Raw genomic sequence first — 27,688 nt, 5'->3', positions numbered from 1 at the left:
GGAAAGGCTTTAGCAGAAACTAATCCGTTACACGACACAAGTCAGTTTGTGTTTATAACTACTCGCCAATGAAAAAAAAAGGCGGTGGTTTAGCTCTGGTTAAACCTGGAGTGACGCGATAGCTACAGCTGGCCGAGTGGAACTTGGTCACGTGACCAACCACGTGACGAACCTCGTGGTCAGCCACGACGCCGCGCCGCCGGCAGCTGCTCCGCACCACGTGACCAACCACGTGACAGCATGTGACAGTCATGAAACTCTTAAGCTTTTTCTTGCCAACTGATGACCCAAACAACCTAGCGCTGACTATGGTAAAGCACACAGAGCACCCGAAAAGCATTGTCGGCTTATATTAATTAAAATTCGACGGGGCTGTCGAAATAAGTGTGAACCGCTTGAGGCAGATACTAGATTAATCGCTGGAAATTCGCAGCGAATCAATTACTTTTTAAACTTTTAGTTTGGGTGTCCTGCCTTTGCCTCAGCAAAAAAAAAATCGCGCGATAACAATTTTCTGTCCTGGTGAGCATTGCCCGTGCTGTGGTCGCCAGCAGCAGCCGTTCTCTGTTTCCAGGTGTCGTCGTGGCCGCCTTTCTGCTAAAGAAAGGAGCTCAGTGTCTAGATTTTTGCGCAGAGTGAACGTTTGCAAAGCAATGTTATCATAGAATGCGGTCGTCTCACAACTTGTTGAAGGATCTATACGGTGAAGGTGCTTCTTTCGGCGGAGGCTCGCTTTCTCCTGTTAATTTTAGTGGCTAAGCGCGAATCCGATGAGTACCAACCCCGAGCAAAATCGTCCGTTGTCTGTTCGCCTAGCGCGAGCGCACCGTCCCGCGGCACTGCCCTCTCATCGTCGTCTTCTATGGAGCAAAATCTGTGTCCTCGAACTTACCTGAATGTAGTTAACATTCTCTGTAGTTTCCTTTATCCATTTGCGGCAGTTTGCCTTTTTTTCACCCACTCAAGTATTTGTTCTGCGAGGATTACTTGCTTTCAGCTTTCTGCGCCGTTGCATTACCACTGGGTTCTTCATCGTCGTCGCAGTTCTCGATGTCAAGGCCGAGTTCGCCTCAGAGAGAGCAAGAGGGAAGGCAGGGATGTTAGTCAGAAGGGTGTTCCGGTTGGCTACCGTGCACCGGGGATGAGGAATGACTGGATTGAGAAGGGAAAGAGAGAAGGGGCACAGTCACAATTGGACCCTCAAGCCAGTCGCTCTCAGAAAGCAATACAGTGTCTTGTAGGTACCCGCCGCGGTGGCTCAGTGGTTAGGGCGCTCGGCTACTGATCCGGAATTCCCGGGTTCGAACCCGACCGCGGCGGCTGCGTTTTTATGGAGGCAAAACGCTAAGGCGCCCGTGTGCTGTGCGATGTCAGTGCACGTTAAAGATCCCCAGGTGGTCGAAATTATGCCGGAGCCCTCCACTACGGCACCTCTTTCATCCTTTCTTCTTTCACTCCCTTACGGCGCGGTTAAGGTGTCCAACGATATATGAAACATATACTGCGCCATTTCGTTTCCACGAAAACCAATTACAATATATATATATATATATATATATATATATATATATATATATATATATATATATATATATATATATATATATATATATATATATATATATATATATATATATATATATATATAGATATATGCCTTGTAGGCTTTGAGGGCAGTGGATTGCTGTGGCCACGGCCCCGGGATCGTATCCTCTGCTAATGGGCGAGGATCGAGGCGGTCCAGGGTCCAACGCAGCGCACGTCTTTCGGTCACCAAAGCCGGGTACTCACACAGCAGATGTGACGGCTTTAGTAAAGGCCATCCAAATCCGGAAGTTTAATGCTTCGTAAATGCAACACCGAGCCATAGGCGGCATCGTGGTGTTGCTTTGCGACGCGGTATATTATGGGGAATACGAAGGCGCAGTCCAGGGTCCAGTGTCCTGAGACGACGGTCGAAAAACTGGACAGTGTTCCACGCAGAGAGTGTCAGCTCCAACGCCAACCTGCATAGCTCACACACTGCGCCATACAGACTTGAAGTCTGCCAATGGGGTCAGATCGGGTAACCTGGTTTGTGTGGTTGTTTCCCTTGACACCAAAGGTATGAAAGTTCGCATGCAGGTTCATAGCTTCTACGTTCTTCCCTCTTTCTGCGCGCTCGTGCGATGACTTCTGGACCCTTTTTCTTTTCCACGAAAAATCCCATGCGTTGAATGTATCTCGAGGATAGAACTTTCCTTGGTACACAATAACTGACAAATATGTATTACGTTCATAGAAGCAAGCAACCGCACGTAACTCAAGCTAACAACCGCGGTTCGTATTTCATGATAGGGCCTCTAGCTCCTAGCGATTCTATTTGGAATCATTATTTTTTATATCTCCTATTCTCTAAAATACTATCCTCCAAAATTATTTCTTTCGCAGAAATAACCTGATGCCTAGTAGTACCGCTGTGCTTGATTAAAGAAAAATAAAATTTAAATTGTTTCTTTCCTGCACACGCTGAAAACGAGGCAGTGCCAACCGACAATGACGTAAGCAGAGCGTAAATGCAGCTATCGTGTGAAGCTCTATTGCTAAACGTTGTATTTATCGCGAAATCAGTACAGATTGTATCCTTTAGTGGAGCCTTTGCCTGCGGCTGTGCCCATTCATGACTGTGCTGAGCAGCAGAACTTTTGGTTTATCTTTTTTTTATGCGCTATTGATTTTGTGTGTTTCCGTCTTCTTTTTCTTCAAAACCGTTGCTGAATGAGGTAGCACATGCCCGCTCGCGACAAACGGTGTGGCTTCATCGCCATCTTCATTAGCGGGAACAGCCGCACTGAGGGGAGCCGGTGGTGACGTACCTCGTTTTGACTGTCCTGAAGGCAACTACTTGCGCACTTGTCTGACTGTCATGGAGTTCGCATCCTGACTGTCGATTCCGATGCCAGGATCTGCCGACATCAGGACACCTGGTGCCCACGTCGCGTCTCCCGAGCCGTCAGAGGTCGACTGCACGGGCATCTTTGCCACGAGTGCACACTACGAATCTTCGATATATTTGCAGTCCATTTCGCAGTCTGTGTCCGACCCTTGGGTGAGGGATGCCGCCCACGAGTCCATCCTGTTCCGCAAGGCGCTCCTGCTGTGACATCTTCACAACAAAAGTGGTTCTGGTGCTAACGTCATTAACTGCGGTCTGTCAGGTAAGGGTGCATACAATGGAATGCTCTAGAGCAACTCCAAATTGTCTTCTTTGCGACGCTTACCCAAAGCTCTAGCAGTCATGTCTCCATCTTAAAGCACGCTGTATAGCTGCGCCACCTTCCCGTCCATGCATCAGAAAGATGAAATTAATTGTACTTCACAAACTAGGTACACAAGAGGCGACAAGCTGGCTGATTTGCTTGTATAGGCATACGTAAGAGGATAGCACACATGCAGCGCACTAAGCCTGCTTCCCCCGGGCTCCAGCGCCATCGACGTTCGCAAGCAGAAACTGAAAGCGTCCAGACACCGCTGCCGTCGGCGAACAGCAAATCACTCAGCGTGCATGCCACATTTTCGCTCTTGGCTGATTTTGAACCCATCGCCGCCGTCAGGCGTTGCGTTGTAAACGCTGTAGAATTTCTCAATTCGGTGAGCGTGGAACCTGCCGCTCGACCACTCCAGACAGGTGCGACTCGGTGTGTATGTACAAGCTGCCGCCTGTCAGCTGTTTACACAGCATGACACCCATATTTTGTTACAACGTGAGCGAGAGGTTGACCGCTGTCGCACGAAGTGAACGTCTCGGAATAAATACTTCCAATTCGCAGATACAGAAACTTTCTGAGGGATGCTGTCATGCACAGTCAGATGAGTTTCCCTACTGTGTAATGCGAGGTCACTTACAGCTGTTTGTATTGGTGAATATGTTATTATTTATTATTATTGCCTTCTTCTTGCTGTGATAATCATGTTGTGTTACGCTGTTTCTAGTGCTCTGGGTGGTTGCACTGCCCACGCTGTCTGGCCAGGGGTAATAATGGAAGTCCACAAAACCGCTCTCCAAGTGATGAAAGGATGCTAGGCGAAGTCACTCGATTTGTAGGCATAGTAATTTTACTATGTTCGGACTAATCAATGTGGCGCATTTTCATTTGTAACGTCACTCGTGTCGTCACTGTGTTTGGACCAACGACGTGCCGCGTTGCGATGACGTCACTCGTTACGTCATTGTGTTTGAACCAGACTGCGTAGTGTATCGCGCTGGCACCGACATAGGCACCGCAGAAACGAGAAACGTGGTTTTAACTGTTGTCTCCAACTGCCGCCTGTGTAAAAGGTGGAAGGGCAGAACACACGACGGTGCCCTTTGTTTCCCTCGCCTCTCTTTCTTTTTTAATCTTGAGGTTAACAACTAATTTTTTTTTTCCAAAAGGCTCTCTTGGTTCGAAGTGGTAAACCACGTCGACTGTGTTTTTACTTTTTCCTGATGCAGCATGGGCGCCTTACGGTCAGCTGCTTCGAAGCTATAGGCGCTGATTAGGTCAGTATTAGAGCGCGGCTGTTCTTCTTTGTTTCGTCCTTTCTAAGGGGGACACATCGAAGCTCGGCGTCATTCGCATCGAGACGGCCAGCGAGAATTTCTCATTCTGCCTCAAGTACTTCCCCTCGTTCAAGGTGCTACCGGAAAAGTGGGAAGCGGTAAGCGCTTCTATGCTCTCAGTTAGGGCGCCACATTCTCAACACTTTCACATCGGCTCAGTGGATTTGGCACTCGGCCGCTGAGCGCCAAGTCGCGGGTTCGAGAGCAGGCTGCTGCGGCCGCATTTCGATGGCGGTGAAGTGCAGATACGGCCGTTTACTGCGATGGAGTTTATGCGGGCAAATCACCTCCCAAATATGCACGTGGGCAATTAGTGACGCCATAGTGGAGGTCTCAGGATTCATTTCGACCGCCTGGAGTTTTTTAACGTGCGCTGACATCGCGCAGCAAAGAAGCGTGTTACAGCGCGAGCAGTCTTAGGCACAGCTTCCGACGCCGACCACAAGTACGCAACATAGCGTAAGCAACATAGCGCAACATATACGCAACATAGCGTAAGCGCAGTAATTTTTCCTTTTTTTTTGCATTTCGCCTCTATGAAAATGCTGCCGTCACGGCCGTGATTGGGTCGAGCGGCCTTGGGCTCAGCAGCCGAGAGTCAATTCACTGCACCACTGCGGCAGTAGTACACTGTGCGATTTTAAAGCACGCTACAAAATCTGGGTGGTGGAAAAGAATCCGGAGACCCCCACTGCGGCGTCCCTCATAGACCATGTGCATCCTGAGGGACTTTGTACTACATAAGTTGAGTTTTGATACGCCGTCGATCGGTGTAGTCGGTAAACATAATTGTTCAGGGTGACCCGTCTAGTTTGTTTTCAACAGGGCGATGACTAGGCCGCTGGAGAATCATCAGAGCGCTGGTAAAGAGAATAAAATTAGCAGTGGCTTGGCTAACCCTGGAATTCAGCGAAAGGCAAGGGCGCTTGCTTAAGCGTCTGAGGCTCGTCCATGGCAGCTCCGCTACACGCTCGAGACAGCCGTTCTATATATACCCACACGACCACATGGCTATGACGTGGTATCACATGGTCTTACGAAACCCCCATCGGATGTCATCACATGGCTTCACATCACCCCGTCGAATGTTCTTAAGGTCACAGGCAACCCAAAGGTCACCCAATGTCAAAGGTCAAAGGTCGGAGGTCAAAGATCAACTGAAGACAAGGGCCAGAGTCAGGGGTCAAGGGTTCGACACCATTACTGTACCACATATGGTCATACACGAAGAACGTGGTTGAACTGAAGGTCGTTCAAGGCCATTCTCTTTCCTACGTGACGACTGCTTTACCTAGCGTAGTGAAGCTTTTCCCTTCAAAAGTAAGAGTTCCACAGCGCTAAAAAAAGACGAGCACCCAGAAAACACGGACAGGACGGGCACTCAACTCCAACGGGTGCAAGAAGGCAGAAATTTAAAAGCACCGTTTCTGTGTTCATCTTTTTTAGCGATGTGGAATTCTTTCTTTATTCAATATGCACCAACTAGCCCAGCAATTGGTTGTACTTGGTATGAGGGACTTTCTTGCGTGGAGGCCTCTAATCTTAGGCGGTACTTTCTCGCTGCTGAGTCCTCTAAAGACCCGTAAATCCAAAGAGATGCACACGCAACCAACGTCATATTGATAAAATATGTGGCGAAGATGTGTTCTGGTGATAACGATTATTTTTTCGTTTCGTTTCATTCCTTTGTCTCTTTGGCGTTGGCTAGCCTGCAGTTTGATACCAAAATCACGACATTCCTGTTGCCTGATTGCTGCCGGCCTGGACACCGTAGGCGGATTCTGCAAAGGGCAGAGCAGCTAAAGAATCAAATGCGAATAAAATTGGTCTAAAGTAAGGTCCATGTTGTGTCGTTAAAATGTAAGCTGTTCAATTGAAGGCCTCATTAGGACAAAACTTCTCCCACCAGCTAGCCTTTCTGAGGACAATACATCAATAGCGCTTCCACAGTATTACGCAAGGTAGAAAAATATAAATTATCGCACGATGACATGACTGCCCTAGCGCACCAAGTATGAGAAAGGGTTGGCTGCGCTCATAAGCGGGAATATGCAAGGCCGGATTGTGTGGTCTTCATCGAGCTCCAAATAAATGTACAGTAGTACTTTTCACTTCAGATTTCACATTACACAAATTTTATCCAATTCAACGTGACCATAGACGAATAAATACAAGCAACAAACGAATAGGCGACTGTGAACTGCAATCTCATTGGGGCGACTAAGCGTACAGCTGGCATTCAAATTCGCAACGTCTTTGACTAGACTGCTCTAGACCGAACTGTCAAAGGGGAAATGATTCGCTTTGAGTTGACGCTCCTATGCCCGAGTGACCCCATCTTGGGTCCCCTGCCTCTTGCGTCAGGTGTCTTCGCGGATGTTCATTTTGCCGTCTGGCAGCGTTGCCTGAGGATTTCGGCATCGCGAGTCCTCACGTCAGGATCCTCTCGCCGTTGACACTCGTTCCGGTTCACGGGCGTGCAACTTCCGATGTTCACTTGGTCGCCGCTATGGCGCTCGTTGCAGTGTGTTAGCGAAGTTCTTCCGGGCACTGCTTCGGGTGACCCCCCTTTTGCCATGGCAGCGAGTGACTGAGTGAGAGCACGCTCGCGATCCACGCGCCACGCTCGCCATGATCCGGTGAAAATTAAGCACGGGATGTCGTGAAACCGACCCACCATCTCTCATACAGCTGGCACAGTGAAATAACTAAGCAGCACAAAGTGGAGTGGTGTGATCCCGAGGTGGGCAGAGGGAAATCAGCCGAGACTCAGTGGCTGAAGGTCACGAAAAAGAAATAATTTGTTGGACGAAGTTCTGCAATTTATAAACTAGGCGACGGAGACACTTATTTAGGAGACAGACACAAAATAGACAATATACAAGTACACAAACTTAAACGAAGCCTAAAGACAATCCGCTGAACACAAGCCGAAACTAACATTCTATATAATAAGTGGCTAGCACGCTAATCACGAGAGCCAAGGAGACAACAGCCGAAGCGAGTAGACACTGAGCGTAGTCGAGTCGCCTACGATTAAATAATCACGAGTGAAATGCAGAGATTATACATGGCAGGAAAAAATAGGAAATTTTCGAGAAATGCAGCACTGTTGTCGAATCATATTGCATTAGAGTATGTTTGGGCACTCGGTATTTGCGCTTACGTCACAAATCTGGGTCGAGCTACAACGCGCTTCTGATACCCCCGCTCTCTTGGGTTTGCTTCGCAGGACTCTCGACAAGTGGTGAACATGGCAGCGCAGGACGCCTGCCTGCCTCTGCGCCGGATCAACTTGACCGACAAGGTGGCCCTCATTCGTGACGTGGGCCACTGTCCATTGGAGACCGTGGCCAAGAACTTCCGCGACGTTAACGCCTACGCTGTAATCGTAGGCCTCTCCGCGAACAGGCTCGTAAGTGGTGTGCGAGCCTCCGTATACTTTTTGGCTGAGGAGAAAAGGTGGCCTCGTGTTTCGCACCTGGACAGTAGTAGCGGGCGTTGCTTCTGTAGCATAGAAAGGTCAACTATTTAGAACTTATTCAAGTTGAGAAATTTGGATTCGAAACCGGCACAGCTTCCGAACAGTTCGAAGAGTCCAGCTTACGGAGAGACCACCTATAAGCCAGGCAGTGAGCTAGTGGTGTCCCGAAACATTACTTTTGTAGCGAGAGCTACACTACGCTAGCACTTCGAGCCTTCAGCGTGGCAGCCCTCGATCTGCGTGGCCGCCCTTGAGCTCCGTGGTGGCGCCGTTGCTGGTCACGTGATTGGCCAGGTGGTGCAGAGCAGCTGTTGCTGCCGGCGGCGCGGCGCGCCGGCGAAACCAAGTGGGTGGGGGGGGGGGGGGGGGGTAGAGTGAATCTACGTCCAGGGACGAAGACGAAGAAGGAACGCCCAGCGAAACGGAGCTTATCACTTAATGTCAGCAAATGCGGCGTGCTGGTATTTCCACCCGACGCTCCTATGTACATCTCGCTAGCCTACCGCTCCACTCCAATTCCGCAGGTGGAGTCGGTTAAATACCTAGGTGTTACTTATGACCAAAATTTGGACTGGCGACACCATATTAAGAATAATGTTATTAAAGGGAACGTGCACTGGGCTGTTTGACCCGAGTTGGCAATAAAAAGTTTGGCATGCGTCGTGACACGCTACTGTTGCTCTATAAGGCTTATATGAGACCGATTCTGGAATTTGGTTGCCCCTTGTTCTCTGGTAGCGCGAACTACAAGCTGCAGCCATTAGCCTTACTGGAAAGACGTGCCCTACGGCTATGCCTCGGGCTCCCAAAATCAGCTTCCAACGCTGTCCTTTATCTGGAAGCGCGTATCCCCAACCTCTATTCCCGCTTCCAACTTCTAACAGTGCGTACTTTCCTCAAGTCTTTTGACCCGGCCCCAGGCGTTAGTATTCCAATTTTTGTATCCCAACCACACCTTTTTTTGACTAATCACTGGCCACGTTATCAGCTTCCGCAAGTTAGGTTCACGCAGAATCTGTTAGCTCCGCTTCAGGTTGATCTGATCTCCTTGCAACGAGTTGCTGACACGCAGGCTGATCCCGTCTTCTATTACGACTTTATTTTCCCGTCCCATGCGAAGCATATGCCCGCACATACCCTAAATGGTCTTCTTTCTGAACACCTACAGAATTTTCCACATCATACTGTTCTCTCCACTGATGCCTCCGGCAGCTGTGAGAAGGCGGCGATTGGCATATATTCGCAGGATCTAGATTGGAGCTACTCCGTTCGTATCCCTGATTATACTCCTATATTCTTCGCAGAGTTTTTGGCCATTGGTTTGGCTCTTCTCAAAATTCCCAGACATGTCGCACGGGTTCTTATTCTCACAGACTGCCTTTCAGTTATTGTCTCTCTCCAAAATTCGGAAAAATCTTTCTTGACTCGTTCACTTAGGTTTTTTGTTCCGAGCACAGTGCGCGAGATCCGTTTGGTCTGGGTACCTGGGCATTCAGGCGTCTATTTTAACGAGGTGGCTGATTTATTGGCAAGGTCAGCTCTCAGCGCACCTGTAATATATCCCGTCCCTCACCTCATTCTGTTAGCAGCTTCACGTTTCCAGCGGTTTCAACATATTTCAGCCACTTTGAGTGATCCGTTGCTGAATACCGTGGACTTTCAACACCTAAAGTACCCATGGAATATCCGGTGGTGTAAGTCAAGGCTTTGTGAAGTGTCCATGACGCTCCTGCGATGTAGAATACCTCACTTAAACTTGTACTTATGCAGGTGCGGGTTCGCTGCGACAAACCTTTGTGTATCATGTGGGCAAGTTGAATCAATCGATCATTTTCTCCTCTCTTGCCGGCGGTTCGCGGTTCAGAGAAAGCAATATCTGGAGGTTCCTCTTTCGAGACTAGGACTGCCTCTGTCTCTTACAGTTCTTCTATCGTTCGGTGCGAGTGCCAAGGGATTCCCGTTAAGCAGTGTATGCGGCTACCTTCACGATTACATAAGTGCAACTAATCGATTATCTTGTTAGCTATACACAAAATTCTTTCGCATGTCCAAAAAAGGCTAGATTGATTCTATTCCGGATGACTCATACCTCTTGAATTCATTTTATTTGTCCCAATTTTTTTTTATCTTGATTCAGTCTTCTGACGTTTCCTTCCCCGCGCAAATGCTTCATTGGCATTCTACCCTATACCTTGGCCAATCCCCCCCACGTGGGTATGTGCCATATTACTTGAGGAGAAGAAGAAGAAGAAGAAACGGAGCGGCGGGAGACTGACTTTGCAATTCGACTGAGCGAGTTCTACTCGGCCAGATGTAGCTCTCGCGTCACTCCAGCTTTCACCAGAGCTAAACCACAGCCATTTTTTTCTGCCATGCCGCGAGATCTGGGATGCCGTGGGAACTTGCGGCATCTCGGATTAGGAACGCGGACCAAGTAGATACCGGTATTCACCATCTGCGCCGGCTCATCCTCTCTATTTGCTTAATAAAGGTTTGCTCTCTCTCTCTCTCTCTCTCTCTCTCTCTCTCTCTCTCTCTCTCTCTCTCTCTCTCTCCCTCTTCCATTCCTATATTCACGTCCTGAGCAGCATCGAACAAATCATATGGCTGTCGCAAACGGCGGGGCAGTCTGCTCACCCTCGAGCTTTGGAGCAGTCAGTGTGCTGGATTTATGAACATGGGCTCTGTGGGGAATTTCGCAATCCGTGTGATCAGGAGCTCGAGTTCGAAGTATTGCTCAATCTGTTCTCTATCTTACTGTGGCGTTGTGCAGGCAATGTTTATGCGTGAACCTGGTAGCTGATGAGCCATTGAAGCAATGCTTATTCATTGACTCAGTGACTGGTGCAGGTAGTTTCTGTATAGTTCGGTGTAACTAACAATCTCCACCCTGTCTTCGTGTTACCTAGTTTTTTTTTAATGTCTACTGTATTTTTTTTTCAGGATGACATTGTTTATGAAAGGCAGACAACACAGCCGTTAGACATAGTCATGGGGTTCGTGAACAGAAGGAGTATAGGGAAGTTGATGGTAAGTTTTCAAGTAATTGCTAGGCACCTGATATTAATGTTATTCAGACGCTTAATTTAATCTGAACCAAGGATTTCTTCTCCCGTCAGAAACTGCGCTAAGTAGCAGTGGCGTACAGTCGGCGCATTTCCTCGTTGTAATGTGTGCAGCAGCTTTCTCTGGTTAGCTATTACTCGTGTGATTGTGCATGCCAGGTAAGCGCAGCGATCGGCGAAGCACTGAACGATAATCTACAGAAAAGAGCGGAAAAGTCGGCGCCTTTGGGACAAGCGCGGCCTTCTATTTTTTCTGGAGAGCTTCGTTACCCGTCGCTGTGCTGCTGCCCACCATGCGAGCGCTTATAATTCCCGAAAGTGGCGGCCTTGCGCTGGAGGCTAAATACGACAACTGCTGTGTACTGGTTTCAATTTACGTTAGGCAACCCCAGTTGAGGGTAAAAAAATATTTGGAGCCTCGACTATGAGGGTGTGCATTTTTTCCTATTTCATGCAGTTGTAGCTTTTCTGCGGAAAGCGAAAATCTATTATTTCGGGAGCTGTGCTCAATAGATTAACAATTTAAAACTTTCACTTGTGCGGCCTAATAGCGCTGTGCTGTGTGAAGTTTAAATTTAGTATTCTTGACACTTTAATTAACTGCACTGCTTTCATTCAGGGACCCATATTAACGCTATCGCGTCATACTTTTTAGCGTGGGCTTCTCTCTCTTGTATTGATAACTACGTGTTTTGTGAGGAATTCACCGTAATGAATCAAGAGCGTTTAGTGTCAGCTCTCAGTAGGGTTGAGATTTCCTCATATTCTCAACGCTGGAACTTTTGAGGTTTTCTATTTTGTACGAACTGCCAGCTTTACAGGCACACGGCGCGTGCAGTACACTGGCATGAAAACTGTTTCGACCCAACGCGCTGTGCTAAAATTCACAGCAGGATAACTTTTATTACGTTTCCTTCTTTCTATACCTCCAGAAGCTACTGACGCCAAAGGAACCGCCACTGAGCCAACTATTCGCAAAGGAACGCGAGTTCGACAAAGGCATCATCATTGTCTGGTCGATCGCTACTCTAAGCGTTGCGGTGGGCGCATTCTGGGCAGGCAACGTCGCTCATCAGATGTAAGAGTCAATAATATTAATTAGTGCTGAAAGCCGACGTGGCCAGCTGGTCACTGCCATTGTTAGCCCTAAAGTATGCGTAAGGGAAGGGATAAAGGAGGGAGTAAAAGAAGAAAGGAAGAAAGAGGTGCCGTAGTGGAGGGCTCCGGAATAATTTCGACCACCTGGGGATCTTTAACGTGCACTGACATCGCACAGCACATGGGGGCCTTAGCACTTTTCCTCCATAAAAACGCAGCCTCCGCGGTCGGATTCGAACGCGGGAACTCGGGATCAGTAGCCGAGCGCCGTAACCACTGAGCCACCGCGGCGGGGTTCAGGGTGAAAGAACGGCTGCGTATTTTCTTAACTTTTTTTCCCGCGAGAGAATTACTAATTCCGCATATATGAGCGTTAGCCCATTACCGCTATCCGAACGAATTCCATCCATGAACAATGAATACGAACACCGGAACCGAAGTGTTAGCGCACCTAGTTCTCATTTGGCCCCAGCACGCAAATCAACCGTCATTTTTTTTCCTTTATTCATACTGTCAGTGAATGCCAAGACTAGAGTTGCGATTTTATATGTAAAAAATGCAAACAACAGTAAGCGACATTGTAGCTATGCACAAAGTTTGCGCATGGTTAAACAGTACGATACATACCAATCAGAATAAAAAGACACATAACCAGATTACGAAAAACCTAAATTACCTGAGTCAAAAATAACAAGTTAGAGAGCATCACCGTAGCTCTCAAATAACTTGTTGAAGCAATTTAAAACAAATGTAACTCGCGGAGTAACAACAACCGAAATAGAAAACGAAAAGAGCAATGCATGTGAAATGATAAGAAAACATAATTCGAATAAGTTGCAAATATTTTGTCTTTTCAAAAGCTTCTAGATCAGAACACCCTACGATATCTTTTGGTTAGGTGTTCCAATCATCTATGCTTCGAACAAAAAATGAATGTTGGAAATACATTTTTTTTAATTACTGGTGCTGTGTGTTTCGAATGTCTGTTCTGGGGGTAGCAGGACTCTTAAAAGCGATGTCTCTCTCTAGATCCCACCTTGTGTTAACCATTTAAAACATGAAAAAACAATTGTAGCCTGTTTAGTCCCATTTTTCGCTTCATCGTCATGAATCCAGCTCTCATCTAAGTTCAATCATTGGTTGAGTCCCTCCACATGAGTTAAAAATAAACCTCAGGGCCTTGTTTTGTACCTGCTCACATTTAAGCACATTTTTTGAGGGCACGGCTCCCAAATATGACTTGCTTAAGTCCGCACTGGAAGTATAGTCATTTTGTAAGCCATTAGTTTTAACCCCGGGGTGGATCCTGAAGTATTCGTCCCAATGACCAAAGCTTACGCATGAACTTATTGAAGATGTTGCCGACATGCATTGGCCATTTCAAGTCAAGTCTAAAATGAGTCCCTACATATTTAAACTGCATAACTTGAGTACTTCTGCACCGTTGATAGTATAAGTGAAAATTGCCTGACCTTTTTGCCCTTCATAAGCATGAAAAATGTTTTGGATGCATTAAATTTCATTTCCTGCTCGCCGCACCAGAGGCTAATTTTTTCAATTGATCACTAAGTTTATTTTGGTCATTATAAGAGTTTATTTTAGCGTTCATAATGGCGTTCGCTGCATAAAGCTTTAAATCTACTTGCGGAGAAAAACCTGAGCTCGTATCAGTTATATACAGGGTGTTCAAAGTTAGATTTTAAGGTTTTTTTAAAATAAATACAAAGAGTATACAATACAGTATACAAGTTATTTTTGCACATGGGATATGCGGCCCGGCGGACGCAAACTGTGTGGATAATTGTCATCGTAATATGAATAATTAACTAAATGCAGTAATTCTCTTTTTATTCACTGCAATTATCAGGCATGTTTATATTGAAAACTTATTTACAGTGGCATTTGATCACTATTCGATCACTATATGTGAAGGACCTATTATCACCGGATTGAAGTAACTTGTTGGTACTGGAAACATAGTTTACTAAACAAATTGTTCTCCTTTGTGGCAGATATAGATCTATTCAATGTATTAGCTGAATATTACTCACGTAGCGAGACAAATTTGTAAACAGCTCTGGGAGTGAAACGCATGGAGGTAAAACACGAAAAGGTGGCCGTGTGCTGTGCGATGTCAATGCACATTAAAGATCGCAGGTAGTCGAAATTTTTCCACGGGCGTACAAATGATGTCACTACCACCACCACCACCACCACCACCCTCCAATGCGGCCTTTCTTTCTTTCTTTCTTTCTTTCTTTCTTTCTTTCTTTCTTTCTTTCTTTCTTTCTTTCTTTCTTTCTTTCTTTCTTTCCTTCTTTCTTTCTTTCTTTCTTCTTTCCCTCCCCACCTTCCTCTCTTCCCTCACGGCGCGGTGGAGGTGTCCACCCTAAAGTGTGACAGTTCCTGCTCCTTTCATTTCCATTCCAAAAAAAAAGTCTATTTCTTCGTCGAGAGTAGATATATGTACGAAATGTTTTACAGTAATCGGCGTAGAACTGGGTTTCAGATTGTGCTGGGCGCATTCTTTACATAGGTCTCGTCCAGGTAATTTGATGTTACACCATATAACACGAAGGACTTCTGCTGCCTGCCTCATTTAAGCGCAGAACGAGCAAGTAAAGAACGCCATTGCGTGTCAGTGGAACATTCATGTAGCCAGTCAAAACCGTAACATCATCGGCGCCTATCGGGCGCGAGAGTGCGCACTCCCTGCACCACGAGTTTTTCGCTTCCCTCACTACTTTTCTTTAGCATTACATACGTTTAGCTCCCGTTATCGGCGTAGCACAGGGTGACCTTGGCACAATAACGGAGGGAGAACACAGCTTTGAACCGAAGAGAGAACACCGAGTCGAACCTAAACGACTTTGGCGAAACTTTGTCACCACCCGGTGCCTACGTGTTGCGTTGTCGCAGGAACAGCGCATGCGTCATCAACAGCGCACCTAGAATGTGCTAGGCCACCGTTACTGCGCATGAGTGGGCCGCTCAGCTCTTCCCAGCGACAAATTGAAAAAAATAGGCGCGTCGCAGCAACCACGTTCTCCGAAGCGATTGCTGCCGCAGCGATAGCCTGTTTCCCTCCCACCTCTCAGAAGCTAATGCCAACTCGCACCGATAAATTTTCATTGCGCTTTTTTTTTTGTAACCTTTTACTCGTTCGCGCTGCACCGCGAAAATATAGTTTTGAGAAAAAGAAAAGCCCAGTTCTGGGTGGAGAACACGTGCCGAAGAGGGTATGGCGCCACAACGCGCTGCTCGGCCGAGGCGAAGATCCTAGAGCTCGACGTCTGTCGCTACTCGCCAAAGGGGCAAAGGAGGCCGAACGCGGTGTTCCGCTAAGAAAAGTGGCTGACGATTCCTCAAGACACGAGTGCAGCTGCCACCATCTGTGAGACGCCTTGGAACGCGGTATGCCTTTCTGCAATGCATTTCATGCTTGCGCCTACTCTCCGCGGCGAGATGGACTATCAGTTTCTTTAAGGACGCCCACTTGTCGCTTGCGAACGATGAGTAAAGCCACGATGACGAGACGGCATCGCTGTAGCCCACACAATGTTACTGCGGTACCGCCGGCATCCCGATCTTCGCCTTGATAGCAGCGGCTTCGAAAGCTCGCTCGGCGCGATTCCGCTCCCGGCGCGCCGGTAGCCGTTCGGGCGGAACGTTTCGCAAATTTAGCTCTGCGTACGGCTTTTTCCAAAAATGTTCACCCGAATTCGCCGAGAACGAGTGTTAAAAGCAGGCTGTGTTTAAAATGTGTTTCTCGAGACGCCACGTGAACTCACTAGACGGCGCGAGAAGCGTGCTGGAATAGCCGGACTTCCGTTCTGTGTCGCCACACGACATCAGTTCAAGGTACAGGAAAGCTGGCTAGATATAACGCGGGAGAAAACAGCACAATGATAGCGTATTCACTGGGATAGCTATGTATCTTCTTTTGCAGTTACCGCTACCATGCTTTCAAGGCAAGACAGGCTGCTTCTGGCGCTGGTGAAGCTGGAGAGGTGGTGAAGAAACCGGAGGAGATTGACATGGAAGAAGATGTCGACGTCCATATCACACCCAAATCCATTATCTTCTTCGTAGGGTCTATGTGCTGCTCGTTGGTGTTCATCTACCTCTTCATCCAGTATCTCGGTGAGCACCAGCCTCCTGCATTGCGTTTGCACACTCGTGTAACTTAGAAGCGACATCTTTGCTGACGTAGATTTCGCGTAACCATTGATAACCGCACATCGCGCAAAAAATCATACACGCAACCCTGCATCTAAGCTAACTGGGAATACCACTCGTGAGCTAAACCTGAAATGCTCGACATGAAACAACATGGCTACCATAGGAAGTCCTTAATTGTTCCAGCTTGTCTTCGAAATAAACGTCCATTGTTTGCATTATGTGTGGTTCGATCTGGCACAACAGTTACATCAAACGGAACAAGATTAGTAAAAGCCGAATCTAGGTGACTGTCAAGGCAGCGTGCCGATATTAGTGAAGCTGGGCCAATCAGGCTCTGCAAATCATTCTTGTTCCTTCTCATGAAATTGTTTTGTAGTAAACAAGCGCATTGAATACAGCCTTATGGCGGAAAATACACTTCTGTGAAAAGTATTCAGAATTGCTTCAGTAATTAATCAATTTATAACTGTGATTGAATACCTTATCTATCATTCATTATCAGACGTTTGGAACCATTGATTATGCTTTGCAATTCATCCCCTGAGTGACTTAGCAAGACAATGTCACCAGTGAATCGCAGATGACTAAGGTATTCTCCATTAACCCTTATCCCAAACTGTTCCCAATCAAAGCCACTGAATAGTTGTAACCAGGCAGTGAATAGCATTAGATAGTGTCTCCCTGCCTGACACCCTTCCTTATTGAAGTTTTATTGCTGACTTTATGAGGGACTATGGTGGCTTTGGAGGCTTTGTAGAAATCTTCCAGCATTTTTACATAAGGCTCATCTGCACCCTGATTCCGTAATTAGATATTGCCGCGAACATTTGCAGTGTTTGTTTATTCTTCAAATCTGCCGCCACACAACTTTATCGCTTTGTTTGCGACGTAAGACGCAGCTAGATTTGTCTCGATTGATCGCAGCCTGGCAGCGCTGATTCTAAGTTGTTCCGGAATGTTCTAGTAACTTTGCACGCTTTATCTCGAAAGTTCGCTATCAGCTTTAAAATTGAGCACAGCCGACAGCGGCGGGCATTCTGTTCGACGACCGCCGAGCACGCTTGTCGCTTCGCTGCCGCCGAGTGATTCGCTGCCGCCGAGTGATTCAGTCCATTTTGGGTGCAAGTCAGCCCCCCCCCCCCCCCCCCGAAAAAAAAAAAATCAATTTTCTTTTAGAAGACCTTTTGTCCGTCATCTTCGCTGCTTCGACTTCCGCCACCACTACGTGACATCTTCCAGCATTTTTACATAAGGCTCTTCTTCACCCTGATTCCGTATTGTCTGCTTAACCACTGATGTTTCTACTGAGTCAAATAATTTTACCTAATCTATGAAGGTTATTTATAGGTGTTGGTTATATTCTGCGCGTTTCTGTGTCACCTGACCCATAGTGTGGATATGGTTTACTGTCGAGTAGCCTTTACGAAAATTTGCCTGATCGTTTGGTTGATATAAGTCTAAGGTTCTCCTGATTATATTAGCGATTACCGTAGTAAATATTTTATAGGAAACGGCGAGTAAACTAATCGATCTGTAATTTTTCTAATCCTTGACGACCCTTTTCTTTTGGATTAAATTGATGTTAGCGTTTTCCAAGCTTCCTGTGAGGATGAGGTCATAATGCATTGCGTATACAGGGTGGCTATTTTTTCTAACATAATCTCCCCATCGGCCTTCAACAGATCTCTTGTTACCTCATACCACCAGCTGCTTTTCCCCTTTGCATTGCTCCTAATGCTTTCTTCCTCTTTCACTACTGGTCGGATGTCCCATTAAGTGCACCGGTGGCTCTCTCTTTAACATCCTGATTGCATTCACTACGGTATAAAATTGTGTAGAACTTTTCAGGTACTTTAAATATCTTATCCATGTTGCTATTGACATTGCCCTATTTGTGTCTTAACACGCACACCTGATTTTTGCCTACTCCTAGTCTACTTCCGTTCTGTAGAGCATGCTAGATTTTCCCCATAAGAAACTTGCTTATGTCGGCTACCTTGCACTTATTGATTAGCTTTGATAGCTCTGCCAGTTCTATCATGTCTGTGTGGTAAGAGGCTTTGATGCTTTGGCGCTTCTTAATCTGATCTTTCGTCTCTTGAAAGAGCTTGCCAGTATCCTGTCTAACCAACCTACCGCCTACTTCTACTGCACACTCCGTAATGATCGCTGTAGACTGTCGTTCACATATATCTGTGAGGAAAAGAGAGTTCCCTCAAGTACCACAATCAGAGATTGAGTGGAGCAGCATGTATGCACTCCCAGCGGCCCACCGGTGATGCAATGCGTACAAGCTTTCCCCTGGCGGGGCACGTGGCTTATCTGGGGTTAAATGCTTAGGAACTGGGATGGGTCTTTGACCCTACCTTGTGTAAAGAAAAAATATGTCTTGTGTCATTGCGCTCTTTGACCAAAGCTAGCCTTGCGCCATAAAAAAATTCATCATCACCAGCGTGTATACTCTGAGGTGGCAGGAGGGTGCGCCTTGAAGGTTCGAAACTGGCCTCGCTAAACTTGATGGCTTTGCAAATGCTGACAATGAGCTATGAAGTGGTCCGCCAGCGCAGCGACCTTGCGGTTAAGTGATTGTGTTCCCCAGCGTTTGTTGCTTTCTTTTACTTTTCTGTGCCAGTGTAATGTGATTTCTTGTCTCCCAACGCCGTTTTTGTTTCAGTGCTATTTGGCATGAAACTCGCATGACGCTGCAAGCGCGGGCGCGTGCGGCCATCTGAAGTTGCGAGTGCACGACAGCTTTCTCTGCAGGCCTCCAGCATCAAGTATTCGTGATGTGAAGGAAGTTACTATTATTCTCTTTTTTTTTTTTTGGTGGGGTGAGGGAAGTCTTTTTAAAGTACTTGACCGCAGTCGCTAACTTTCTGTTAAACATGCATGTGTACGGAATAATTTACGTGCTTTGTCTGCAACCCGTACTCTTATATTTCAGTGTACCTGATTATTGGGATGTTCGTGCTTGCGTCGTCAGTGGCTGTCGTCGGCGTGTTTGAGCCTCTGTTCTACAGTGTGCCCATAGGCACTACAAGGTAAGCACACCTTTTTCTAATGCCACTCGTTCGTTCCGCCACAAACCTTCTGAAAGATTCCAGTTTGCCAACATTAAAGTATTTTTTTAGAATAAACTTTCTTACCAGTGAAACATCTTGTAGTGCGATTGCCATGCTACCCAATGCTGCAAACACACATTGAAATGAAGCCAAGTGAAAATCGGCGAGTCCGTGTGATAGGAAGGTAGAAATATCGAGGCTCCCAGCTGTTACAAAAATTCACAGGGACACCTAATTACACTATGTGTTGGCTGGCAGCGCAATAGCGTTGGACGCTGTCGATACCTTTACGTCGATTTTTGTGGCATTCTTTCATGCGAACCCCTGCACGTCTGTCCACACACAACCGGGCATCTCTGCGAGTGCTCTAGTCGGTGGTCACGCGTTCTCCCCGTTAGTTGTCTACACGGGGCGACACGGACGCTGTGAAGACGCACCGAAAGGTGTAGTCGCCCCTTCTGGTCCTGGGAATTATGTGGCCGACAATGCAGTTTTTTCCCCGATGAGGGCCGTAATGCTATCGCATTAAACAATTCTACCAGTATCCCAGAAAGACGTTCCTTGCGAGGTCTTTCCGTGTCGAAAAAGAAATCACTATTTACATTTCCTCCAAGCAAGTCCTCTCTGCCTGATTGTCAGAATCAATCGACCGATCCCTTCCTCGTTGAGATGAACAGCTTCAACTACAATGACCGGTAGCGGGCTAATTCAGAGCTAATCTGGTTATCTGATTAATGGCTAAAATCAAGACATGAGTAAAATTTCGTAAGTCATGGCTAGGGGGCTTGAGCCACCGCCCTATTTAAAGGGTCCAGCCGTATCCATCCATCCATCCATCCATCCATCCCATCTCATCCCACCCCATTCCATCCAATTCCATCCAATTCCATCCAATTCCATCCAATTCCATCCAATTCCATCCCATTCCATCCAATTCCATCCCATTCCATCCAATTCCATCCCATTCCGTCCGTCCGTCCGTCCGTCCGTCCGTCCGTCCGTCCTTCCATCCATCCATCCATCCATCCATCCATCCATCCATCCGTCCGTCCATCCGTCCGTCCGTCCGTCCGTCCGTCCGTCCGTCCGTCCGTCCGTCCGTCCGTCCATCCGTCCGTCCGTCCGTCCGTCCGTCCGTCCGTCCGTCCGTCCGTCCGTCCGTCCGTCCGTCCGTCCATCCATCCATCCATCCATCCATCCATCCATCCATCCATCCATCCATCCATCCATCCATCCATCCATCCGTCCGTCCGTCCGTCCGTCCGTCCGTCCGTCCGTCCGTCCGTCCGTCCGTCCATCCATCCATCCATCCATCCATCCGTCCGTCCGTCCGTCCGCCCTTTGCGCTTATTTAAAGTATGATTCATGCTGCCTACATAGCTGTAACACAAAAACCACCATGTTGGTTTCTTGATTTTATTTCCTGGACTGATAACGCTGGGCGTGGTGTTTATTTAAAGGTGTTGTTCTCTCTGCCTCCTGAAGGCTGCCAAGCTACGCGTTTCCTTGCTTCTACGGCTCGCTGGAGGTGCGCCAGGTGTTCCTGGTCATCTTCTCTGTCTGCCTGGCCTTCTCGTGGGTCGTCATCCGGCACGAGCCGAAGGCTTGGCTGCTGCAGGACTTCTTGGGCATCATTTTCAGCATCTACATACTCAAGAGCTTGCGCATGCCAAACCTCAAGGTGCTGTTTTTATTTCGTTGCCGAGACCAGCTTTCAGCGTCGCCCGATATTTTCCACTACTTTTCTCCTTCCATGTTCCCTTTTTTTTAGTGAAACCGTGGCAGACGAGCTGTAGTGTAGTTACGGGTTGTATCGCAATAATTTAATGTGATCGCTTTTTTTTTTCAGGTTATCTGCACTTTGCTGGTTCTGCTTTTCTTTTACGATATTTTTTTTGTCTTCATCACGCCTTACTTGGTTCCGGTGAGTGTACTTTGTGCATGTTAACAAGCGTTAATTGTTCAGATATGCTTGAACGGAAGCGGGCGAGGTATGACGGAAGTTCCTGTCACATCGCGTGTGTTATCTCAACTTCCATTTGTGCATATCTGAAGAATCGGCTTTGATTTGATTCAATTCTTTGAGTCTGTGTTTACTGGATCTTAATTTCATTGCATTGTGTTCTATTGTTTTAATTGATGTTGTACTTATTGTACTCATTGTATGTTTAAACAGTTTTACTGGACTATTATTTTTTTAACTTCTATGACTTTGTGTGTCATGTATTGTTCGATGTACGCCGCCCCATTTCTCTCTTATGTAATACCCTGTAAAGGGTACTTAAGGGTCCAATACATGATGATTATTATGCTTACATCACAGCAAACAAAACAGTAGCCGGGCAGCAAGTCTTGCGGACTCTCTTGGGCCTCAGGAAGTTTACATGTTGCTCTTTGCTTCATTTAGCAAACACATAAGACAGAAGGGATGAACTTACGTTGGGCACTTAGTGTCCTTACGGGCTGCGAATGCGAACGCATCGTTTGACCTAAACGCCTTTACATTAAAGGCCTTAACCTAAAGTTCTTTATCAATCCTTCCCATGTTCATTGATGACCCTCATCATTTTTTAGGAAAGTTCTTTATCATTCCAAAACTAGCACTGTCACTACCTATTACTATCACTAACTACTACTGTCTCGTATAATGACCTTGCTTCGTTGCCTTCGATCACCAATTACTATCTCATGGTCTACTGCTGACGTCATGCGAGACCATGGTGACGTAGTTGGGGTTCTCGGACCAGTGCTGCTGACAACGCCGGGTTTCGTTGCCGATGAGCAATATAATGCTTTCGCATTAATATATGCAGAGAATAAAAGGTGCCTTGCGGGCTCGCCGTAACAGCTAAGTAGTAGGCCACTACAGCAACGTCGCCCCGTTAGAAAGAAAACGGCTATTAGATGCTGGACTGAATAACCGCTTATCCCAGGGATACTGGCAGAATTCCGCAGGCTTGCGCTGCAATATAAAAAACTTCATTGCAAAGCACTGCGGTCTATGGTCTCGTCGGTCAGGCAGGTTTCGTGACGTGTTATTTAACGCCAACGCTTTACTGACCTTGCCCTGCCCAAACGGTTCGACTGTTGCTCGCAGTTAAGACAGCTTGTCTCGGGAGCGAGTTAATTAGCATCCGGGCCGTCGATGGTCTGTGTTTAGAGGGCGCACCTGAGTCCGCATCAAAGTTTATTGCTGGGCGAGTTGGTGGCAGAAAGCCTTAGACAATAAAACAGCCCAAAAAGACGAGCCGAAGAAGGGGCTCGTGTGTGTCTGCTCCTCCTTCATCTCGTTTCTTTCTCGCTGTTTTTTTTTTTCTGTCAAAAGTGCCCTTGGGTATTGAGAAGTTGTAACGACGAAGAGCTCGCACGGCGTGCAATGCTCTCGCGAGTGTTTGCTTTGCGGCTGTTTTGCTTGACATGTTCCTGAAACTTTTTGACAAACCCCGTAACCAGTGTAAAACCAATGGGCTCATTAATATAGTTTGGCCTTGTGCAATAGTGACCTACGTACTTGCGTTTTTTTTTCGTCTGTGCTGACATCGTGAGGACAGGAAGGAAGTTATACCAACTGCTTTATCTGGAGAGTGGCTGTACAATAACATCGGCCTGGGGACTACGTAGCGTTAAAGGCTGAAATTTTGAATCGATGTGGAATAATCTAGTTTAATAGCCTATCTTTAATACCAGAGGTCGCCTCTTGACATGCATTTTGATCTTGCGTGTTCTTCAGTTTTTTGTTGTACAGACTTTCACATCTCGCTCAAGAATTTTAAACTAAATTGTGCTATTGATTTAACGCTCCTTTTTTGTGTGTTTGCTTGTTTGCAGAAAACGATGCCTCATAACCAGACCGGCAGCTTTGCGAAGTCTTCCGGCGTAAGCTATACGTGCCATAATGCGCATGAGCTCTGCTTCGCGCAAAATCTTTCACATGAAACTTTTTGCCTTCTCATAATCATGCTGATGCCACATGAATGACAATTGTGGAGTGAAACGAATTTTTCGCGAATGATTCCCTGTAAAGTTAATAATGATAGAAGAATTTGTACTTGTGGCACAAGATTGGCGCAGCTGTCTAACAGTCTGTATATGTTTAATTATCGTGTTTTATCCTTTCTTTAAATGTTCTCTTTATCTTTGTGTTGTATGCCTGCTCAGTGGCAAAAGACGCGCATATTAGAATTTGTACTCGCTCTATACAATCGTTGTATGTCTAGAGGCGTAGAGCCACAGTGACCGTCGAGTAATACAACTCTTTAATTCACTAAATTGTCAACGCTCTGCGACTGTATAAAGCCTGTAGCAGAGAAATGAAAGCAGCGTGCGTGAAATGGATTCCAGTCTGAATCAAAGGACACAGAGGTGCCGGATGAGGCCCACTTCTGTAATCTCACAGGTGTTCAGCAAGTCACGTCACAGGGACTGGCAGAGGTCGTGAGAAGCTGTCGCTTGGAATATTGAAAAAACTTGACACAGTCTTATTTTCAAAATCTCACTCACTCATTTATTCAGCTCTTAAAAAGTCCCCCGAATGTCACATCACTTGCAGCGAGATGAAATGCCCTAAGCTGTTCAGTGTATTACAACTTAAGTTGACTGTCCAAAGCTACAGCCGGAGCTCACAAACGGCGACATTCGTGTCAGGGATTTTTTTTCGGAAGGAGAAACCGGTGATCTTGTCATTGAAAGCAAAGTTGTGTTTTTTGTACGTTTTCGTCTAGAGAAAAAGGCTAAGTAACAAAAATGGCGCAGCCATTCAGATCATAATTGGAGGAAACTACAACTGCCAACTGCGGCAGACTGAGATTCCCTGCGAGGGAGCGTCACCCAAGTTTCCGCTCTTTTAGTATGGCGACAGCATCATGGTGGAGGTTGCTCGAGGTGGCGGCAGTCATGAGCAGATCCCCATGGTGATGCGGGTGCCGCACTTCGGCAACGAGGACATAGCTGCGTGCTCCGGGCAGTACTCAGTGCTCGGGTTCGGCGACATCCTCATCCCAGGTGGGCAGTGCCTTGCAGCGGGAATGCATTTATAGGCTAAATGACGCTGCTTGCTTGCCTGCTTTCAGCACGCTCTTTGGTACTTCGCACCACCTAACGGTTGAGAAGAGTATCTGCATTCTGGGGAGTGGGAGGGGAGGAATTCTCCTAATTATACTATGCACAGCGCTACCCGCTCAAGCTACCCCGACGTTGTTCTCATACGGTTTTAACAACAAGAGACACTGCGAGCTATTAATTCTTAATTCACATAAAACACCTCCCAGTTTTCATAAATAGGATGACAATCAAAACAGGCGCTAGCATTTCCCACGTTGTTTTCTCTCACGACTCACTTTTTTTCTCAATATTAACCTTGAGTGGACGTTTTCTATAAATTGCTATTTCATTGAACACACGAGCAGTACGCCTCATTATGGCATTTTGTCCCAACAAAATTAGTCTGGTCAGAACTGAATGGCGCTATCGCGTTCGCACCAAACATGTCTGAAGAGCTTTTGCGGGTAAGTTTGCGAAGAAATTTCTTCGAGAGACACCGCTGAAGCAGCGTTGTAGATTTACCCGATTCGCTACAGAGATCTGCTCGTCGCATACACTTAACATTTTGCGCTGAACTGGTTTATAGCAGCAGCGCACAGAGGGACCATGCATAAACACCGCATGGCCGTCTGTAGGAATGCAGGCGTTTGGCATGTCGCAGCGCCAAAAAGCTGAGCAAGTGTGGACCTCATGTTCCCATGCCCGATGCCAGACGGGGCCCAGCCGTGTTTCGTAACTGGCTTCCCGATCTTGAACGCTTGCGGAAATCCGTCGACATCTCCATATTCCATCCCATCTCTGTCCAGTTCTCTCTAATTACCTTCCCCCGCAGTGTCCATAAGTGAGGGGCAAACGATTTCGCATATAATAAAGCTCGCATGGGCAGACGCATGGACGCGCGCAAGGCGCAGAAGCTATTCTAGGCTAGCACAGAGCACAGCCACAAACCTTTACATCCGTTTAAGTAATGACGCCCTCTGAATGCAAAAATCACTTCTTCTGATTCTGTTTGCCTCGACAGACTTCTCATGGCTTCCGACACTCTGCAGGAACAACCCAAAATACAGTTTTCATTCGACTGCAAAGGCGTGAAACTGACACCCGTTTCTGGTACCCATTTCTGGCGCCCGTTTTTCGCTCGTGCTTCAAAGAGAAAACCGTGTTTCTTTGCTCCATTTCTGCAGAATGAATAGCGACTAACAACCCCACCGTTTAATACATACCGTTTTGACGTTTTCTTGCGGTCGCAACAGGTTTTCTGGTGGCGTACGTGCACAGCTTCGACTTGATAGTGACCCAGGGCCGTCTTTATTACGTCACCAGCATGATCGGTAGGTGCAATCACTCACAGGGGTGCAGGGCCTGGGGTGATCACCTGCATGCACTATATATATCCTGAACACTGTGCGCAGCCTACGGAGTAGGCCTTGTGCTCACTTTCGCTGGGCTGTACATCACGAAGATGGCCCAACCTGCGCTTCTCTATCTGGTTCCCGCGACGCTGATTCCAGTCATTGGTATTGCCTGGTATCGCAGCGAACTTCGGGACATCTGGTACGGCATAAAGGTAGGCGTCGTATTCAAGGGACACGTGCTAAACAGATGGAACGAATAAAAAACCCTGTCCGCGTACTACCTGTTTAACCTTATCTTGGTGTCCCACACGTAATTGTCCCACACGTATCTTGGTGTCCCACACGGATAGCTAGTTTTGCCTGATGGCAGAAAGTAATTATGAAGTAGTACGGGGAGCACTTGCTGCAACAATGATATGAAGGTAACGCTAGTCAAAAGCCGCTCAGTTTGTATCATTCTCGGCGAAGAGGTTTAGTGACCATGGCATTCGTCTGCTGAGCCCAAGGTGGCGGAGTTGAAACCTGGTCGTTGCGTCAGCATTCCGACGGAGGTAAATGAAAACATGCCCGTGTACTGCCTGCCCGATGACAGTGCACGTTGAATAACCTCGGGTTATTGAAATTGATCCGAAGTCGTCAACTACCGCGCCTGCCGTAGCCTACGTGCGTGTTCGAGGCATTAACCTCACACCTACGCATTAACCAAGGCCTCCCTATTCAGCCTCTCACGCCACAGTGCCTTGTCGCAGCTAACGACGCCCAGTCCGTCGGAAGAGGAGCCCGAGCCACCGGCGGACTCGGCCAAAAGGAAACGGTCCGGTGACGGCGAGGGTCAACGCAGAGAGCCTCTTTCAGGGCCAGCCAGCGAGCCGCCGGCTCTCCTCTCCGCGCAGCCCTTCCCGGCTGCAGCTTGGGCTCCGTCCAGGATGGGCCTTCTACCGCCCTATGTGCCGGCCACGCTGTTGTTCCCCGCAGCGCCTCGATACCGTTGAACGTTACAAGCTTGCCGCCAGGAAAACTTCCTGCCAGCTTTTAGCCGCGCGCTTCCGCGTGTCCACTGTATTTGTCTCCAATATTGACACCCTAGTCGTTTTCTCGGCAACACTCCAATAAATGTGCTTTTTATGGCAATTTTTGCAAGCAGCCGCGTATTGGTATAAGTGCACCAGGCTGTCTGTATTTTAGCTTCATATCGCAACGTCCTGCGGTGAAGTGGAAGCAAGGAGCAAGGACTATGCTAGGAGTTATGAGGCGAAGGCTGCTAGACGCATGTGGTTGCCTCGCGAGATCTTGAAAATAGCACACTTTTGGAACCCGTCGCTTCGCACTCATAGCTGTACACGTCTCTTTTCCTACATATCTAAATGCGGCACTCAGCGAAATTGTTCTTCATTTGTGAAGTGCCAACAAAGAGCGCGGATGGCAGTTCCTACTTAAGGTCCCACTCAACCGAGAAGGTAGCGCCATTGCTCGTTTCCTGCCGCCTTCTTTCTCAAACCTCTTTTCGTATCATTTCATCACAGCATACTTTCATTTAAATGCTGCGAAGCTTTGCCATTGTTTTGCGCCGGGATTATAACCAGTTTTAATGCAAACCTCATTACACTCAGTCGGTAATCATCCATGGCAGTCGTTCTTACGATTGGGTACGACGTGGCCGTGTCTTGCTCATTCGGTCAAGTTTTGACTTTATCTGAAGCAAAATATAGAATGCTGCTAGCTATGTGACAACACAGAACGAGTAGAAGCCACAAGGACGAGTGGAGACGCTTGTCTGTCGCATTCACTCGTACTTGCGTTTTCTTCGCTCTGTTTGTCAA

General features: G+C 47.2%; 2 protein-coding genes across 3 annotated transcripts; both read left to right on the top strand.

Annotated features, from left to right (window-relative positions):
- The first annotated feature begins 2,847 nt into the window (after positions 1 to 2,847).
- Positions 2,848 to 12,213, top strand: LOC144094457 (uncharacterized). The gene is made up of 5 exons (XM_077628388.1): positions 2,848 to 3,197; positions 4,570 to 4,680; positions 7,815 to 7,997; positions 11,010 to 11,096; positions 12,064 to 12,213. Exons 1-5 carry the CDS (start codon positions 3,096 to 3,098, stop codon positions 12,211 to 12,213), a joined length of 633 nt encoding a protein of 210 aa, XP_077484514.1. The 5' UTR covers positions 2,848 to 3,095.
- A 3,653-nt stretch (positions 12,214 to 15,866) lies between these two features.
- LOC144136235 (signal peptide peptidase-like 2B) lies at positions 15,867 to 27,345 on the top strand. 2 transcript variants are annotated; one of them, XM_077668399.1, is made up of 9 exons: positions 15,867 to 16,090; positions 16,179 to 16,372; positions 19,356 to 19,452; positions 20,959 to 21,154; positions 21,323 to 21,397; positions 23,302 to 23,349; positions 24,321 to 24,474; positions 25,767 to 25,844; positions 25,926 to 27,345. In XM_077668399.1, the coding sequence occupies exons 2-9, from the start codon at positions 16,267 to 16,269 to the stop codon at positions 26,126 to 26,128; spliced, it is 957 nt and encodes a 318-aa protein (XP_077524525.1). In that variant the 5' UTR covers positions 15,867 to 16,090; positions 16,179 to 16,266; the 3' UTR covers positions 26,129 to 27,345. The 2 variants fall into 2 exon arrangements, with proteins under 2 accessions (XP_077524525.1, XP_077524526.1); XM_077668400.1 differs by lacking the exon at positions 15,867 to 16,090 and having other exon boundaries at positions 16,183 to 16,372; positions 19,086 to 19,452.
- The last annotated feature ends 343 nt before the right edge of the window (positions 27,346 to 27,688 follow it).

Source organism: Amblyomma americanum, chromosome 6 (genome assembly GCF_052857255.1).
Source record: "Amblyomma americanum isolate KBUSLIRL-KWMA chromosome 6, ASM5285725v1, whole genome shotgun sequence".
NCBI classification, from domain to species: domain Eukaryota; kingdom Metazoa; phylum Arthropoda; class Arachnida; order Ixodida; family Ixodidae; genus Amblyomma; species Amblyomma americanum.
The sequence above is the reverse complement of the archived record's forward strand: the minus strand, read 5'-3'. Positions and strand labels throughout refer to the sequence as shown.